This window comes from Schistocerca gregaria, chromosome 1 (genome assembly GCF_023897955.1).
Source record: "Schistocerca gregaria isolate iqSchGreg1 chromosome 1, iqSchGreg1.2, whole genome shotgun sequence".
Classification (NCBI taxonomy): domain Eukaryota; kingdom Metazoa; phylum Arthropoda; class Insecta; order Orthoptera; family Acrididae; genus Schistocerca; species Schistocerca gregaria.
The window spans coordinates 114,173,750-114,193,912 of NC_064920.1; the positions used below are offsets into that span (position 1 = coordinate 114,173,750).

The 20,163-nt window shown below is 41.6% G+C and overlaps 1 protein-coding gene across 2 annotated transcripts in view; it reads left to right on the top strand.

Moving 5' to 3' along the window:
- Positions 1 to 274: 274 nt before the first annotated feature.
- Positions 275 to 20,163, top strand: part of LOC126334738 (transcription elongation factor SPT4-A) — a 28,564-nt gene continuing 8,675 nt past the window's right edge. The window contains exons 1-2 of one of the 2 annotated variants that reach the window (XM_049997298.1): positions 275 to 514; positions 620 to 726. In XM_049997298.1, coding sequence (XP_049853255.1) covers positions 446 to 514; positions 620 to 726 — 176 coding nt within the window. In that variant the 5' untranslated portion in view covers positions 275 to 445. The remainder of the gene's footprint in view (positions 515 to 619; positions 727 to 20,163) is intronic. The other variant, XM_049997288.1, reaches the window with a different exon arrangement.

The following is a 20,163-nucleotide window of genomic DNA, read 5'->3' on the forward strand; positions in this document are numbered from 1 at the left end:
TCGTTTCACAATCGTTAAGTTTCTCCCTTGAAATTAATGATCTTTATGCAGATTGCCAAGATAATGACAATTTTTATGTAACAATTTACACCTTTTAAAAAAATGCTAAGTTACGTACTGCATGCAATCTGTTTAACATGTGCGGCCTCCGCTAACATCTGCTTTAAGCTTCTACAAAATGTTTCCCGAGCCGAAGCTATTTCCCCACACTGCCATAAACGCCTCACTGGCGCGTGGCGCAACTGACCTTCATGTCGTTTTCTCTCTTTACTTGTACGAACTTTGAATTTATGGGAAATAGATCACCATCACTGCAACAACTGAGAGTGCTAAGAGCTTTGGCGAACTGTCGTAGTATTGTTTTGTTGTGAATTTATGCTTAGTACTGCGGAAAAGTTGTGATTTTGTGAATTGTATTGACGTGTGGTGCGGGACTGCAGACACAATGTCTCTTGAAACAATTCCAAAAGATCTGAGAAATCTCAGAGCGTGTCTAGTGTGCTCGCTCATAAAGGTCAGTTTAGTATTGGTTGATATTTAATTCACAGTTTATTTCTGTATTTACATTTGTAAGTAGTCCTATGATGTGGGTATATGGCAAGAGATTTCTCTTTTTCAGACATTAGATCAGTTTGAATTCGATGGCTGTGACAATTGCGATGAATTTCTGCGTATGAAAAACAACAGAGATAATGTATACGATTGTACGAGTGCCAATTTTGATGGGTAATCTTTTTAATATATCATCTTGTACCTCTTGTATAATACGTCACGCATTTCTATTATGTATCTGTGCCACTGTTCTAGAAATGAGGCACTGAGAACCGCAAGGGCCTAAAGCTCACCAGAGTCGGGCCCATATTGAAGCGAGTCCCAGCGAAACTATTGAAACATTTTCTCGTAGCAGCACAGAACAGCCGGCTCCACTGAAAGATGTACAGCTGTCAGGCGCATACATACATGCCACAACTAACTGATTGATTGATATTTATCTGGCCCAATTTGATTACATTTCGTACAAAGTGTTTACTTGTAATATAAGAGAAGTCGGCTTAAACCTATTTTCTTACCATATGTAACCTGTTTATTATAATTTAATACATCAAAGTGGCAATATTTATAACAACATTGCATACATTTTTTGGGTTCTGAAAATTATTTACTTACTGCATTGTACTCATATTTACACTTTTCTCTCAACATTCATGTCCTCATGTTATTTAGATATAATATGTTCATTTAGTTACAGCACCTCTATAACAGTAACAGTAGTACTTGTCGTTCATTGATACGTATACTCTTCTACACTATGAAATTCCTTTTCCATTAAATAATCCTTTAAAAGTTTTTGGAATGTCTCTTCATTTTCCTGCAAACCCTTTGGAAGGCATTTTTCGAGTTTGACACCCTAGTATCGAGGAGCTTTTTCAGCAACCCTCGGTCGGTGTTGTATACTTCTCAGCTGGACATTATTTTCTTGTTTCATATGTATGACCATCTGCATTTCTTTCTAATACTGCAAGTCCTTATATTAATGATATTATTGTTTTGTAAATTATAGAGGTGGAAATGCCAGTATTTTTAGACTGGATGAGTCTTTTTGTACTTTTGCTGCTGCAATTTCCCCAAGCAGTAATTCCATATTGTAGGTATGGCTCAAATAGAGTATGGTACACTATACATAAAGGCTCCTTGTCAGCATAATGTAGCTAATATTATCCATATGTTGACTCCACTGGTGCTTATTGTCAACTGTAATCCCCAAAAATTTAATAGTGTTGACTTTTTACATTCTTGTTTCATCTATGAATATATCTGTGTGTTCTTCCTATTCTCTATTTGTGAACATCAAGAACATTCTTTTTTTAGATTTAAAATTGGGTCATTTTGTATAAGCCACTGTGCTGTGTTGTGTGTTATTTATTGGTATAAATACTCTTCTTTCCAGTGTTCCTAGATTTTTTTCTACAGTCGTTAGTGTCATGTCATCCCCATATATTTTTTACCTTTCTCAGTGTAATCAGTATTGGGGAATATGGAAGTGTCAGATTCCACCCATTTGCTTTGACCCATGATGTCATCAATATGGCAGAAATGGCTGTTCTAAGCATCTCCAATATGGCGTCTATGATATGACTACATACACAAAGCAACAAACACGAAAATACGGATAAATAAGACTAACATCTCCCTCCAAAAATACAATCAAACTAACGGGACAACTGTGGGAAATTGGGGATTTTTGAGAGGGTCCAAGCTAAATATGATAGTTAAAAAAACACATCATGATCCCAAAACATACAAGATGACAAACAAAAGAAATAATTACAAAATCTACAGGACTCGGACACTTCGATTGACCTCAACGGCAGTTGACAATACCAAAACAACAATGCCTACAGCAAAAACTACGGAAATTGGAATCGGACATTTAACTTGACCACAGCTGATGGTACCAAAACACCTATACCTACATATAAAAATACGAAAATTGGAATCGGTCATTTCCTATGTATATAGGTCAACTACTGATACGAAAAAAACCAACACCTACAGCTATGAAAAACAAAACAACAACACTTCAAAAAGTAAAAACTCAAACATCCCTACATAAATTAAAACACGTTAAATATAAAATAAATACACAAACCATTACAACTTGAGAAAAATAGACCTAAAAAAACAATTACTATGAACAAATTTCGGCGGTCATCACACACACTGAGGACACAAAAAGACAACATCTAAAAACACAACCAACTCAAACTCTGCGCCACAATGGCGTCACCCACCACAACACCTTTACGTCATGGTTCAAAGCAGAGTGGTGGAATCTGATGTTTCCATTGACCCCAATATTATTTACAAATAGGTTGAACAGAAATGGGCTAAGTACATATCCTTGAGGCACTTCGTACTTAATATTTCTGATCTCAGGTCTGCATCCAGTTTCTATTTCCACATACTCCTTTCTGTTGCTGATGTATGATGTTATCCGCTTGGCTGCATGTCCATGAATAACATAGCTTTCAAGTTTTTCAGTAAGTGTAGTATGGATGATTGTGTCAAATGCTTTAGACAAATCCAGAAACATAGCAGACACAGAGTTTGTTTTGTCTGATGCATCTCTAATCTATAATGGATTCTGTGAGGCTTGAGATGGCGATTTCTGTAAATTTTCTTTTTCGAAACCATGTTGCCCTGGTATCAGAATACTCTGTTTCTCCAGGAATGTGGTAAACTTACAATGCATGAGCATCTATAGTATTTTTGAGAAATCAGAGATTAAAGACACTGGTCTGTAGTTGTTTGGATCATTTTTGCCTCCTTTCTTAAGTATTGGTACCACTTTGCTTACTTTTAATTTTTTTTGGAATACTCTTTCTCTAACTGAGCAGTTTGCAATATCCGAAAGAGATTTGATTATTTCTTCATTCTCGTGTTTTATTAAATAATTTGATACTTCATCATCTCCTGCAGACTTTTTGGGTTTTAATTTCTGGATTATTTTTATGAGTTCTGTTTTTGTCACTGGTTCCAGGAAAATTGAGTGGGATGGTTGGCCAAGTGTTTTAGCCTGGTTCGACCACTAACGAATTATTTCCCAGCTTTTAAATTTTGTACGGCGTCTATAAAATTGTTGTTTAGTATAGGCCTATTAACAATTTTTGTTACGTCTGTAACTATGTTGTAATCAATTCTAACTGACTTAATAATATTGCTGTTTTTTACACTTTTTTGACTACAACTTTAACTGTTTATTGTATCCCTTGTTGTTTTGCTTTTTAGATTTGAATTTGATATGGCTTTGTTTATTGACATAGCTTTTGCTTCTCTTATTAATTGCATGTACTTCTGATATTGTGTGTACATCTCCATATTCCTTGCTTGTCTTAGTTCTTTCACACTGGCCCTGAGTTCAATTATTTCTTTCATAATCCATTTCTTACTGTGACCCTGCTTTTTGTGATTGGCTGATTTGGGGAAGACTACATGAAAGTGATGCATTAATGTGTTAAGAAATGCATCATACTTATAATTTGTACTTGTGCTTGAATTGTTTCAGCCCATTCTTCTTTCCTCAGTGCTGTTTTGAAAATGTTCATGTTTTGTACATTGATAATCTTGACTTCTGTCTTATATTGCATTTCTTCTGTTTTTAAGCTCCTGTTTATGTGGATGTGAATTATTAACCCATGATGGCCAGGGATTGCTGTCTGTATAACTTTTGCTTCACATTAACTATTTTCAATATTTCTGGTTATGTTGTCAATGATAGTCTATGATGAGTCACTTCTAGTTGCATTTATTGTTTTCATGTTACACTGTAATAATGCCTCAGTTTGTTTTCTTTTGGTTTTGGTTCTTTATCTGTATCTATGTTATAGTCTCCACATATTACAAGATCTTTCATTTTAATCTTCATTAATAATTTTTCTGTTTCTTTTTCTTTTCTTTTTTTTTTTCTTTTTTCAGGAATGTTGTAATATTACCACTTGGGGACCTGTATACACAGATAATTCTGAGTTCTTCACTCATTATGCTAGTAATTTCAAAATCTTTTTCATTGCAAGCTGGAAGGTTTACATATTTACAGCATTCAGTATCTTATAAACTGACAATTTTCTTCTTATATATAGCAACACCTACACCTTTGTTTTGATCAACAGAAATAATCAATCAAATCATAGTCTCTTATTATTAGGCTACTAAATTCTGCTTCATTTAGCCCATGATCGTTGATGCATAATATATCCGGTTGTGTTTCATTCAAGACCATGTCCACTTCAAGTTTTTTGTTGCCTAAGTACTGAATATTTTGTTACAAGATTTTAATGTTTTCATTCTCTTTACAAGGCCTGGGTTGCTGACTATCTGTTGTAGTTGGAGCGTGATATGTAACTATGACTTGCCCTTCTTCTCTTTTGTTGGCTGTGGAATAAAAAATCTTTTGCTGAATAGTGGGGAACTGCTCGTACTATCTGTGAAGTCCACATTTGTTTCCTTTCTACTTGAACTTTCGAAGTTGTTGGTTGTATGCTTTGATGTATTTCACAATCTTTTTCTGGTGCTGTGTGTGTGTGTGTGTGATGGTATCTTTATTACATTTAATCCACTATCAGTTGTTTCAGTTGACCATTGTGATCTTCCTGTTTTTTACTGTGTGTTTGTTACGATACTGCTGTTAATGGCACATCTGCTTCTATTTTTGTTGGTTCAGTATGGTCTATCTCATTGTTGGAATGTGATGGTCCAGTTTTTCCATCATCCTGGTTTTTGATTCTATAGAAGATTTTTATACTTCTGGCATGATGGTTACTGTCATGTTGATTCCCATGACTATGGTCTGCTTTTTGGTTGTTATTGCATAGTTCATTTCTTCCTCTTTTGTTTACATGCAATCCTTGCCATGTGAAATCGTGTCTCCTTACATATCTGGTTACACCAAGTACTGTGGCATGATTGTATTGTTCACCTGCTTTTACAATGTGCTTGTTTAGCTGATATGATATAATTTGTCTGTTCCCTGTCTTGCTGGTATGGGATTGTACTCAGTATTATTCTTGTGTGTAATGTATTCCTGATTAACTCTTCTACAGCATTTCTGAAATTATGGGTCTTCTTCCAGTTTCTGCTGTCGTTCAATCCAGCACAGACTAATAGTTTGTCTTCTCTTCTTAGGTGTTTGATTTTGCTGCGAATGACTCTAGTAACTTCATTAAATAACACGTCTGGTTTAACAAAGGACCTTACAGAGAGCTTTTCTTGTGATAATTCAATTAAAAGGCTGGCACAGTTTCTGCCATTTTCGTCAGTCAACATAAGAAATTTAGCTTGTGGAATAGCTGTATTACAATGATTCCTGGTTCCTTTCACTACTAATTCCATTTCTGTGTGTACAATATTTACTTTTACTGTGATGTATGATGTAACACAATTATCAAAACATTCAGCATTGTCTCTGTTTTGTTGTTCCTTTTGTAATCTTGGTCTACATTTTCAGTTGTCTGAATGAATTGACACATTGTTTGTCGCATTCATACAGTTTCATTGTTTTTGTAGAGGCTCAAACTATCAGTAAGATGGGCAATTAGAGCATTCACTTGCAAAATTTCAGCTTTGTGTATTATTTTAGTTTCGAGCCATTGATTTCGTTCTGTGCCTTGCGCTGATCAGTTCACATACCGTGCATCATGATGATAGTTGTTTGCTTTTTTCCACTATGCTAAAAAAAAAAATATTGGAGTGAGCATACCTGGAATACAGGTACCGTATTCATTCATTTCATTTGTGCACTTTAAAAATACAGTTCAGAATTGTACTGAGCACTTATTTGAAAGATTTTCACTAGCACATACACTGATTTATAGTTACACTGCGTCCACACTTTATACAAATTTCACTGGCTTGATATTGTAACAAACTCTCGTAACAGCAAAAATTACACCTGAAGCCTTGATTCTTCTCTCGTTTATTTTCGCAAATTTGATTATATTCACAGGATTATTTCGCTAAGCATGTGCTATCTTGGTTTGTTACACTATGTTTAACTGTTCCACAACCTCCTTTCCTCTATGTTTGTGATAATATGATGTACAATATACTTAGGAGCGCTATAAAATCCACGGAATCTATATATTGTACATATTTTTCACTCTTTACGTTTATAGCGACATCCGTTTGTCTTAGGCCCTTATGGTTCTCAGCGGCTCAAATGTTTAAATTATGTCAGGTAAATCTGCATGTCTTGAATGATTAGTATTTGTACTAGGTTTTATGAAATTTTAGTAATTCTACCCATACTCTAGTACTGCATACGAATTATTGACATGTCTTTTTAATTTGTTTATTAGATTGTGATGGAAATGTTTTACTATGAAAAGTAAAGAAGTAGATAATTTATTTGTAAACTCTTATAATGTGGTGCTACAGAAGAATGCTGAAGATTAGATGGGTAGATCGCATAACTAATGAGGAGGTATTGAATAGAATTAGGGAGAAGAGGAGTTTGTGGCACAACCTGACAAGAAGAAGGGACCGGTTGGTAGGACATGTTCTGAGGCATCAAGGGATCACAAATTTAGCATTGGAGGGCAGCATGGAGGGTAAAAATCATAGAGGGAGACCAAGAGACGAATACACTAAGCAGATTCAGAAGGATGTAGGGTGCAGTAGGTACTGGGAGATGAAGAAGCTTGCACAGGATAGAGTAGCATGGAGAGCTGCATCAAACCAATCTCAGGACTGAAGACAACAACAACAAACTCTTACAAGCAGTTTGTAAACCAAGGGGATGTTAGAACAGCACCAATATCGCACTCTAGCTGAACAACAAAATCTTTGATTGTAAGGTTAGTTTTGACTTAGAAAATGGAAGGCTTTCCAGAATAGCCAAATACAGTACATTTTGCTTATAGCTTTGGATATCTCAAAAGGCAGACACTCAAAAAGAATGTGTGAAATACCCATATATTCCTCATTATATGCTTTGCTGGAGATCCTTCTCCGATGATAATGTCTTTCTTTCAGCACTTAATATTGATTTGGGCAATTACGTAATTGGTTACATACCTTTATCATCTGACTGTATTGTTCCAAGACTTATCCAGCCTCTGAAGTATTCAGTATACGGCAATAATGACATATCACCAAGAAGCCATGCAGATAACCCGATGTAATTGTACTAATTGTGAAGAAATTCACTTTCCATGAAAAAGGATGCCTAGTGATGTACACAATTTCAGGCTAATGCCAGGATGATTTAAACTAATAGGTTATAAGTGACAGCATCCAGTTTCTTTGCCTGTTGTTATTGCAAACTAAACTAATTTTGGTGCTGTACTTCATTATTTATTCACAGACTGCCATAGTCTAACATTTTTTAAACCTGATATTTTTTCTGTTACTAAGTTTTGAGTGTGTTTTGACATATATAATGACCTTGGCAATGAAAAGGAATGAGGGTATATGATAGAAATAAATATATTACTCGTGGAGAATTTTCTAAGATCATTTTGCAATCTTCCCTTGTGTAATGCCTTTCCATTTTATAACTGTATCACCACATTGTACTTAGGTTCCTCATTTGTTTGTTGTGTCTTATTGTTCTGTTTTCTTGTGCAATATTCAAAATGTGTCGCAGCCATGAAATGAAGTATTTTGTCTCCATTAACAGAGAGAAAATTTTTATTTATCAAACTATATAGACTTGATTTTAAAAAAATTATATATACTGTTTATTCATACGAAAAAACCAACTTATCTTTGTGATAACTATTTTTGTCTTTGTACAGTTGTAGTTCCCAGAATGGGAGCTCCTTCAATATAATATCTAATTATGTACACAATAGCGTAATATATAACTGTTAAAGGTGTGTTCTGTTGTCATATGAGCCTTAGGAAAACTGCTCAGGTGACTGATCATTTTGTTACTATTAGTAACATGTACTATTTTAATCACAGTTTCCCATTACTGTACTATCACATCTAAATCTCTATTTTGCAAGCCACCTTACAGTTTGTGTTGGAGGGTACTTGGTGTGTGTGTGTGTGTGTGTGTGTGTGTGTGTGTGTGTGTGTGTGTAATTTCCCCCCAGTCACTATGCCAGTAACAAATGAAGTGATGGGAAAAACAATTGTCGGTAAGTATCTGCGTAAGCCCAAATGTCTGTAACTTTTCTTCCTTCCCCCCCCCCCTCCCCCCCCACAAAATTCATGTAGGAGAAAGAAATATATTGGCTGGCTCTTATAGTAACATACACTTTGGGATATTCATGGCATTTAGTCCAATCGAGAGGAACTAAAATTGCTCTTTCGATGCACTGCTCGCTTGTCCTAGGTCTCGAAGGAACGAAGTTACACCCATGCGATCGTATTGACCTGGCACACTATACCTCCGTGCATTTTGACCTACCCCCTGTGGCAGGTATTCCAGCTCACGGAGGGGTCATGTTGCTGGATCGGGATGATGTCTACTATGATCCAATCACATTGCACACAGATCTGCAGGCAGTTGCCGTCCGAATTACTCTCCCCATTTGAAGTGCAGAGGTTAGAGAAATGGGCTGCAAAGACAGGTTTTGAATTTTCTGCAGATAAATGTGTGTGTGCTCACTTTAATAACTCTCATTGCATTTTTAATTTACCTGACTCACCATTCTACATTTTAAATAATCTGTGCAATTTTTGGGCCCCAAATTGTGTTAGTGACCACACCTGAGAGATCTGAAAGGCACAAGCCAGAACACAGAAGGCATTGAATATCTTAAAGTGTCTTAGCCACAGGACTCCAAGAACGGACAAGGTGCGTCTACTCCAGTTTTATACAGCTTACGTGCGATTGTGTCTGGATTATGGGTATATGGGTTAGTGAACCCCATCTGAAGACTATTGATGCTGTCCACCATGTAGAGATTCAGCTGGCCTAGGTCCCTACAGTTCCACCCCCTTACTGAGTCTCTATGCTGAGGCTGGGGAATTGCCACTCACCATCTGGCAGCAGCTCTTGGTTCGTCAGGCATGTAACTTCCTCATTGCTCCGAATTCATTAGCACACTGTACTGTTCTTGTCAATCTCTGGGCTGCCTTTCTCTATTCGTCCATGAGCAACAGGGTGGTTTGGAATTCGTGTGCAACATGTGTTGGAGTCACTTGGTGTGGAGCAAGTACAACCCCAACTCCAGGGTTTTAACTGCCTGTCACACTGGTTACTGCAGAGGCCAAGAGTGATTTTAGATTTAGCACAGTACAGGATAGATTGCACTCCTGCTTATGTTTCTAATAAACTGGGCATCACAACTCAGTAGCTGTTTTTATGGATGTGTCTAAACAGGTGGACTCCATTGGTTGCTCTTTTATTTTGCCCAACCATATCCTCATGATCCAACTACCCCAAGGCTTAACTGTTTTCAGTGCAGAATTATGCACATTCTTACTGGAAATGGAGCAAACGAGACATGTCTCAAGTGCTAAATTCCTTGTCTATTCTGATTCTCTTAGTGCCCTCCTTTGACTACAAAAGCTGGGAAACGTGGTGTGTTCCTGCTAGGTGCCAGGGCACAGGGGTATTGAGGGAAACAAAAGTGTGGATATAGCACACAAGGAGACATGTCACGATCCTCAATTAGTTCATTGTGCCATCCCCTTGCATGCTTTTGCTTGCAGTTGAGGCACAGGGTCATGTGTCAGTGGGAAGGAGAATGGCTGAAATTCACAGATAATTAATTGTGTCTTGCTAAGTCCACAATGCAGCCATGGCATACCTCCTTCCAGTCACGCAGGCGGAATGAGGCTCTCCTTACTTGTCTTCTCTTAGGTCATAGTCCTATGCTGCATGGCTCCAGCAAGAGGACCCTCTAGTGTGTGATACTTGTGGTGTACAGATCACAGTGCACCAAATTTTACTAGACTTTGTTTTATTTTTTGGATCAGAGGGCACTGGTGACACTTGCAGACAGATTTGCCATCTATCAAAATGCTCAAATATTGGCTTAAAGTCAAAAAGCATAGAAAGTCAAATCAAACATGTGCACATTGCGTGATGTCTCCAATGAAAAACAGATTTCACACCAGATGTCCTGCATGGTGTATGGTTCATGATTGGAAATGGAAGTGGGAATGTGGAGAGTTAACGTCTGTGAAAGAGAAGTACAAGCATATTACAATGCATGTGATGGAAATCTTCAAACTCTACCATCAGGAAGGTCATAGCAAAACGAAAAGTGAGACAGTTAAATTTCTAATGATCTGACACCAGTGCCATTTGGGTCTTGCACTGGAAGCATAAAAGCAGTACGGTAAGCCACAAAGGCAAGCATTTTGTTACAATGAAAATGTGCCACAACAGAGACGACATCCAGAAAATGGTAGAAGACTGGCAACAAGCAACTTGTCCACTCATGACAGCCTACCACAGATTCAAATATCTACAACACCAACGAAAGTGGGTTCAACAAGGAGATGTCTATGGGCCACACTCTTCGAACTAGGTGTTCTAAAGATATTGTGGGTGTTGTATATTCCGTTACGCAACAACCCATACATACACTGTTGTTCCATTGCTTTCACAGATGGTCAAACTGGCTCCAAAGCTGTTTTTTGTCCTTCAAGAGCCTCGTTTTTGGAGTACTCATACACGTCTGTCCATGATTCCAGTGCCAAATTTAATCATCCACTTGGCAAAATGACCAAAGAACTGTTCAGGACATTTCTACAAGGAACTGTTGTGAAACAAATGAGTGGAGAGAAATTTCTGCTAATACTGGTTACTTATGGGCCCCACAAAGACACTGGTGTTCTTCATGACCTGCAAATACAAAAAAATCTACTGGAAGACAAAGTCACAGTTCACATAATTCCAGCAAACACAACCTTGATTTGTCTATCATTTGATCTTCATTTCTTCAGAATGTACAAGTCTATGATTCGTAAAATATCCAATGCTGCTCGAGATTCTTCAGAAGAGATTAGTTTGCATCAGTGAAATAATCTTCTTAAGCTGCAATCCAATGATCAGTTGTGTTCTCCACATTTCTATTATTCTCACTGTCACAGGTGGATAATGGCTAAACTCGTTGAAACTTCAACAAAGTTCTGTTCAGACAAAAGCTTTCATTCTACAATCTACAGGGTGGATGCGCAAATGTGGGATTCATTAAATGCGCTTGGTGTCCAAAAGTAATTTGCATCACACACTGCTTCGTATGCAATCTGTTGTGTTCTGCCCATTCGTCTGATATAGGGTGTCTAGGAAGCCTCCTTTCTCGTATCGCTAGACAACAGTTCAAGCAAATGGTATTAATAGATTTTGTTACAGTAGGATAAATGACAATACTTAACTATGCGTATTCACAAAGGCAATGGCGACTTGCAAATAACCAGTATCCTTCAGCATTATATAATTCCAATGCAAGCAAAACAGTACCATTCGTAAGTCACTGCTGTTGCATTCGGAGGAAGTCTTATCTTCAACTTGGGCCACGGTCAGGCAGAGCAGCACTTATATTCTCACCTAGATGCCGCTCCTGTCTTGGTGTCATCCTCGAGAGAGGTCTGTCAGCATACTATTGGCAACATTGTCTCACAGCTCTCTGCGCACTTCTTGCCCGATTTGCCGGCGCTTGATGTTACGCCGAAACACAACTATTATAGTTGACGCTTTCTTTTGCTGTATGTATGCTTGGATAGATTACAATACTAGCATCATTTGCAAACAGAACTAATTCTGCTTGTCGTATGTTAGGTAGATCATCATTTACATATATGAATGACACATTGTGTGTAGTGTGTGTGTTCTTATTTTGTTTATTATTAGTACTGTTAGTTTTATTGTTGTTGTTGTTGTTGTACTACTACTATTACTATTACTTCCACACATGTGCTGCAATTCTTTCTTTATTTTGCAAGCAGACTGCCAAGAGGACATAGCTGTAATCTTCAGACAGCCTTTACATGTCCCTTATAACACTTTCAGACATAACAGTAAAAAAAAAAAAAAAAAAAAAAAAAAAAAAAAAAAAAAAAAAAATAATTCTAATTTGGGGGTTTTGAACCCACGACCTTTGGCACAACAACCTACCACTCCAGCAACTCACATACGGAAGTCATATGAATAAATTATTCTCAGATATGCTTTTGCTGTGCTTTGGTAGTTCTAGTGTTACTTTTAGTTAACATTTACGCCCATTCTGCTGGACGACAGCGCACAGTATGAAATAAATTGGAGGCTTGATTGATGCTCTATCAACATACAATGTTTGGTCCAGATCTGAGTGTCTGAAATGTGGAGGTTTAGATATAAGTGCAAATGTGACTGAACTAATTGGTTTTAGGAGTTCCAAAATGAGCTTTTTCAATTTAAAATCCTCATCCATATTGACACCTATGATTTTGAGGTATGTGCCCTATTTATTATTTCCTCAACATGTGTTACACTACTCATGGGTGTAGTCCCCCTAGATGTGAATATGATGCGTCTTTCTAAAATTGAATGTGAGATCATTCATAGAAAGCCGGGCAATGATACTTTTAAAAACATTGTTTACCATGTCGTCTTTTGCTGTATGTATGATTAGATTGATTACGATACTAGTATCATCTGCAAAAAGAACTGCCCCCAGGGGCTCAGCATTCACTTGCTGAGTACGGGCTTGGCGACCCCGGGGTCCTGAGCTGGGGACTGGTCTGCGCCGCCAGTGTCCTGTCACCGTAACCCCCGGACATGCTTCAGCGACCACCGTACGGCGCGGCGGTGAAATGTTGTGTGCTGCGGGGAATGGTAATCTTGGCTTGACCGCCTGGATTGCGAGGAAGGCCAACCTCTATAAAAACCCCTCAATCTTACGGTGTGCTCCGCGCCTAGAAGATGCATGGCTGTTGGGGTGGAACAGTCGCAAGCGGGCAACCTCTGGGGCACCTGCCGCACCCCAGTTGTATAAGGCTTACTCAGGCACGCGGGGCTCTGTCTGAGCGGACTTTTAGTTCCCTAGCTGCTCGTGGGACCGCAGTGGACCCTTCGACCTCTAGATTTCCCCCTACCAGTGGCTTGGGTGGGCCGCTGGTAGGAAAACACACCCCATCGAAAAAGCGGCTACGCGCTGCGAGTCCTCCAGCGCCTGGTGTTGCTAGAGATTTAACAGAATGTAGTAACGGAGCACATGCTGATAATCAGAATGTGTTTTTGATTATTAAAAGGAAGGAGGGTAGCTTTGAGAGGGTTTCTCCCTTTTACATCCACAAGGGTCTTGAGGGAATTGCAGGAACACTGAAATCTGTAAAGCGACTGTGCAATGGGACTCTGTTAGTTGAAACTTCTAGTTCCCGTCAAGTCGCTGCCCTTCGGAAAGCAAATTGTCTAGGAGAGTACGCTGTTGAGACCGAGCTCCACTCCACTTTGAATTATAGTAAGGGTGTTGTGACGTGTAGGGACTTGGTGGATATCCCCATAGACGTGCTAAAATCTGAGTGGGCTGACGAAGGAATTGTTGACGTGCAGCACATTATGAAACGAGTCAATGGGGACCTCGTCAAATCTGACTCGTTTATTCTCACATTCAGTTGCCCGAGACTCCCAGAGCATGTTAAAGCGGGGTTCTTACGTTTGCCCGTACGGCCATATTTCCCCAACCCAATGCGCTGTTTTAAATGTCAGCGCTTTGGGCATACTACGTTGGGGTGCAATGGGATAGCCACTTGTGGTAAATGTGGTCAGCCTGCCCATGACGGAGCCGATTGTTCATCGCCTGTGAAGTGCGTGAATTGCTCTGGGAGTCACCCTGTCTGGAGCCGGATCTGCCCCATCTATCTCGAAGAACGGAAGGTACAGGAGATTAAAACATCTAAGCGCGTGAGGCCAAGAAGCTCTTTAAGGCCATGCAACCTCCTGTGTTTTCAACATCTTTCGCTTACGCTCTCAAAAAACCGGTACAACTGGCCACTGTTGCTACACAAACAGAGGTTGCTAGTGTTAGCACTAAAACCTGCGCTTGCCAGTGCACTTGTGCTGCTGCGGTTGTTTTGCAATCTGCGGCTCTCCCCGCTACATCGGACAAGGCCGTGGTTGCTGACATTGAGGTACTTCCAGCCTCCCCCCATATGGCGCCTTCTGCCCAGGCGAGTCAACCTCCAACTGTTGACAAGGCTCTGCATTCCAAGCCCCCCAAGACAAAGCCTCAGAAGATGAAGGTTCTGCCACCTGAGGAGACTAGTCAGCGTCGGTCCGATGACGAGGCCATCGTACTGTCTGACATCTCCCGTGGGTCGTCATCGGAGCTTATGGACATTGATGTCGACCGGGGGCGATCTTCTCGCCCCAGGAATAAATCTCTGGCCAGTACGGTGTCTCCTCCAAAGCACAGAGGCAGGGTGAAAGTTCAGCCATCCTGATCACTGGCTCCCATATCACAGTGGAACCTGAATGGGTTCAGGACGCATGTGGCCGAATTACAACTCCTTATACGAGAGTGCCCCTTGTGCTTATGTCTCCAAGAGACACATTTTCGGGCCACTGATTCTCCTTCTTTACGCGGCTATACCGTATATCGAAAAGATGATCTGACGGGGCAAAGGGCAAAGGGTGGTGTTGCGGTTTTTGTCCGTAACATGCACCCATCATCTGAGCTCCCTCTCGTCACCGACTTGCAAGCAGTTGCAGTTGACATTCTTGTGGGTCGGAGGCTCACAGTCTGTTCTGTTTATTTACCACCTCCGGATGCGATAGACTCTGAGGCTCTCACGGACCTTATTAGCCAACTCCCCCGCCCATTTCTTCTTCTGGGGGACTTCAACGCTCATAATGTCTTATGGGGCTCTCGGACTACTTGCCCCAGGGGTCGCATTCTGGAAAGCGTCATGATGTCTGCAGAGCTGTGCCTCCTCAACTCTGGTGCTCCCACTCATTTCTGTACTGCTTCCGGATCGTCATCAGCTATTGACCTTTCCTTTTGCTCTCCAGCACTCGCGGATTCTGCTCTGTGGGAGGCTGCAGCTGACCTCCATTCTAGTGACCACTTCCCCCTCTGGATTCGCCTCCTGGATGAGGCTGTGACATTACCAGTGCCGCCCCGGTGGCACCTTTGCAGAGCTGACTGGACACTTTTCAGCCAACTGGCTGTTTTGGAACACCGTGCCAGCGTCCACGAATGGGTAGACCATGTTGCAGCCGTGATCTCACATGCTGCTGCATTGTCAATCCCACGGTCATCCGGTCATCCCAAGAGGCGTCCTGTCCCTTGGTGGACCACTGAGTGCCACTCAGCCATCCGCGCCTGCCGTGCAGCACTGCGCCGCTTCAAGTGCCGTCCCTCAGCTGACAGTCTTGCGGCCTTTCGGGTGGCAAGGGCCAGAGCGCGGCGAGTGATTAAAGAGAGCAAACGACGGTCATGGCAATCGTTCTTGAATTCCATCTCTCGCTCCACTAGTTCTACGAAAGTATGGGAAGCCATCAGGAGGATTTCCGGGAAACTCAGCCAGCTACCTGTCACGGCATTGCTGCATCAGGGATGTCTCCTCACGGCGCCGAGAGACATTGCCCAGACACTGGCCATGCATTTTGCGGAATCTACCGCCACTATTAACTGTGATCCAGATTTCTGCCGCTACCGCACTGCCATCGAAAGGGGTCACTTGGACTTCCGGTCTCTAAATTCTGAACCCTATAACTGCCCCTTCACAATGTGGGAACTGGATTCTGCGCTGTCTGTGGCTCATGATACTGCGCCTGGTCATGATCAAATCCGGTACAGCATGCTGCGGCACCTGTTGCTGCCATCCAAGGAAGTTCTCCTTAACTGTTTCAATATGATATGGTTATCTGGCACGTACCCTGACTCGTGGAGGGAGGCAATTTTGATTCCCCTCCTCAAACCAGGGAACGACCGAACGCATCCCAGTAGTTATCGGAGTATTGCCTTGACGAGCTGTGTTGGGAAGACGTTGGAACGCATGGTCAACCGCCGCCTGGTTTGGCTGCTCGAGACCAGGCAGCTCCTTAGCCCCTCTCAGTGTGGCTTTAGGAGATGTCGTTCCACTATAGACAACTTGACCCTGCTTGAGGCCGCCATCCAGCAGGCCTTTCTACGTAACCAGCATTGTCTAGGGGTCTTCTTTGACATTAATAAGGCGTATGACACTACTTGGCGCCGCCTTATCCTCAATCAACTCCATGAGTGGGGCTTTCGTGGCCGTCTCCCCATCTTCATTCGGTCCTTTCTTTCTCACCGCCTCTTTCGGTATCGGGTTGGTAATGTGCTATCGGATTTGTACGTGCAGGAGAATGGTGTTCCTCAGGGGGCAGCGTTTTAAGTGTCACCCTCTTTGCCGTTGCTATTAACAGTATCACGTCCACTATCCGGAGTCCTGCCCAATGCTCCTTGTTTGTGGACGATTTTGCTGTTTTCTGTTCTTCCTCCAGTCTTGTCAGTGCTAGTCGGCAGTTACAGCTTACGATAAAGCGCTTAGAGGCATGGACTGCAAAGACGAGTTTTACCTTTTCTGCAGACAAATCTGTGTGTGTTCATTTTAATCGTTCTCGGCGTCTTTTTACCTCCCCTGAATTGCGTCTGAGGGACACCGTTCTTCCTTTTAGAGACACTGTGAGGTTCCTGGGCCTCACTTTTGATTCCAAGTTGTCGTGGTTGCCTCACCTTAAAGACCTCAAGGTGCGGGCCCTGAAGGCACTGAATATTTTGAAGTGTCTGAGCCATCGGTCCTGGGGAGCAGATCGGGCGCGTCTGCTGCAGTTTTATAGGGCTTTCGTCCGATCGCGTCTTGACTATGCTTGCACCGTGTATGGGTCAGCAAGGCCTTCGTATCTGAAGATCCTTGACGCAGTACACCATGAGGATATCAGGCTGGCCAGTGGTGCCTTCCGTACCAGTCCCATCCCCAGCCTGTGTGCTGAGGCAGGGGAACCGCCGCTCGCCATCCGGCGGAAACTCCTCATGGTGCGACGGGTGTGTCATTTCCTTGCCTGTCCTACCTCCCCTGCGTACCCTACCGTTGCCCGACCGCCTATGGAACGTCTCTTTTCCAGTCGTCCCAGGGCAACGAGACCATTTGGGATTCGTGCCAAGCATTTGCTTGAGTCCCTTGGTGTGGAGCGTGTGGCCCCCCAACGACAAGGTTTTACTCGCCTGCCTCCCTGGTTGCTCCAGAGGCCCAGCATCCTTCTAGACTTGTCGGAGTACCGAAGGAACTGCACTCCGGCGTTTGTTTTTACCTCCTTATTTTACGATATTTTAAACCAGCATCCGGACCATGTACCTGTATTCACAGATGGCTCTAAACAGGGGGACTCTGTTGGTTGTGCTGTTGTTTTCCCTGATCGAGTCGTCAAGTTACGGCTTCCTGCGGCGTTTACCATCCTCGATGCCGAATTTTTTGCAATCTTGCGGGCATTGGAGCAGATGAGATGTGTTACCATTCTTAAGTTCCTCATCTTTTCTGACTCCCTGAGTGCCCTTCAGACCTTGCAACACTTGTACCCAGCGGATACGGTCGTCCAGAACATCCATGATGCCCTACTCCACCTGCAACGGCAGGGGAAGGAGGTTTCTTTCTGCTGGGTGCCGGGGCACGTGGGTATTAGGGGAAACGAACTGGCGGATGTGGCTGCCAAAGATGCATGTTCCCTCCCTCACGTTGTTGAATGTGCCGTCCCCCTCCATGCTGTAACCTCCCTTTTGCGTTTTCGTGTTATGCATCAGTGGGAAGAGGAGTGGTTGGCAGTTTCGGACAATAAGCTGCGTCTGGTAAAGGCCACTACGCGACCATGGCATACGTCCTACCAGTCATACAGGCGGGATGAGGTTCTCCTCACTCGCCTTCGCATTGGACACAGTCCCTTCACGCATGGTTTTTTACTCCGGCGGGAGGACCCCCCAATCTGCAGTGCTTGTGGCGTCCAGATTACTGTCCGCCACATTTTACTTGACTGTCTTTTATTCTCTGACCAGAGGGCGGTGGTTTCCTTGCCACCGGATTTGCCCTCTATTTTGCAAGACGACGCAGCAACTGTGGTTAAGGTCTTACGGTTTTGTGTCCTGTCCAATCTGTTGCCTCGGATTTTAGGGAGAAGGTTTTAATGTGCTGCTGGGTGACTGGCTCACCCAGGTTTTAGGTAAGAGGTCCGCCAGTCACGATTACCTCCTTGTTTCCCTTCGGTATCTGTTCTCTTTTCCTTGTGTTTCCTTTCCTTTTTCAGTGTGTTTCTTCTCCTCTTGTTTTGCCTCTGTATGTGCGCATTTGGAACTGCGTCGGGCCTGTGACTTTTAGCCGTTCTCCTTGTTCGGCGTCCGTCTTCGTCCCTTCACCGCTTGTGTTCCTGTTTCTATGCGTTTGGGCGCTGATGACCCTTTTAGCGCCCGTAAACCTCAAACACACACACACACACACACACACACACACACACACACACACACACACCGCAAAAAGAACTGATTCTGCTTGACATATGTTAGATAGAATATCGTTTATGTATATGAGGAGTAATAGTGGATCTAAAATTGAGCCTTTGGGAACTCGATGTGATTTCTCCCCAGTCAGAATAAAATAATTAGAAAATCATTTACAAATACAAATTTTCAAGAAACGGTATTTTGTAAAGAATCTAGTTGTATTCTTCAGTCCCTATATATCACTCTCTTAGAGACCATAAAGATGGAAGTAGACTATTTAAAGCACAAACAGGAGCATTTGAGAACTCTTGCTTCCCGCACTTCATACACATTTGTAATGGGAAGAAGCCATACTAATGTGTGGTGCCATTCTAAGCACCCTCTGCCATGCACTTCATAGTAGTTGACATAAAATTTACTTAAATGTAGGTGGTCATGACTCTGACACTTCTTGAATATGGGAATGTCCTGTACATTTTTGCAGTCACTTGAATACTTTATCCTTCAATGACCTATCGTAGATGGCTGGTAGCAGAATTTTATAGAGTTGTATAGGTATCCCATGTATCAGGTGACTATAGTTAATTTTCTGTCCCGCAATCACTTTTTTCAGTATGTCATTTTTTATGTTTGTATAACAATTTAACGAACAAACTTCAGTACAATCTTCCTCAATAAAACAACAATCTCAGTACAGTCTTTCTCAGTGAAACAATTTCAGAATAAGGAATGCAGTGTTTGGATTTTCTGTCATCCTCTGTTTTGATGCCATTATGGTCTCTGAATATGCAGACAGATGGATTTGTTCCATTTATTGACTTTACATAAGACCAAAATACTTTGAATACAAATACCTCTTAGGATTTTCTATTAAATCAGTAAACAGAATTTTACTTTAAAATTCATTGAACATTTGATGCAGGGCTCTTCTTAGGCTAATTTTGACTTTGTTCAGTGTTTGTTTGTTGACAAGGCTTTGGTTATGGTAAATCTGCAGTGATCCTCACTTTTCTTTTGGTGCTTTTTTCCAATGCATTTCAAACCACAATGTGCCTTTCCCACCCTTCATAACTTTGCTCAGCACATACCTATCTGAGACGTATTGTATCATACCTATCTGAGACGTGTGGTACAATGTCTGGAATTTTGACCATGTATATTCAAGATTTTCAGTTTCGAAGATGAATTTTTGATGTTGATTGCTCTTGTAATGTAAAATGGTTCTTGTTGCATTTATGTGGTGTAAATATTACCCTACGTTCTTTACTTT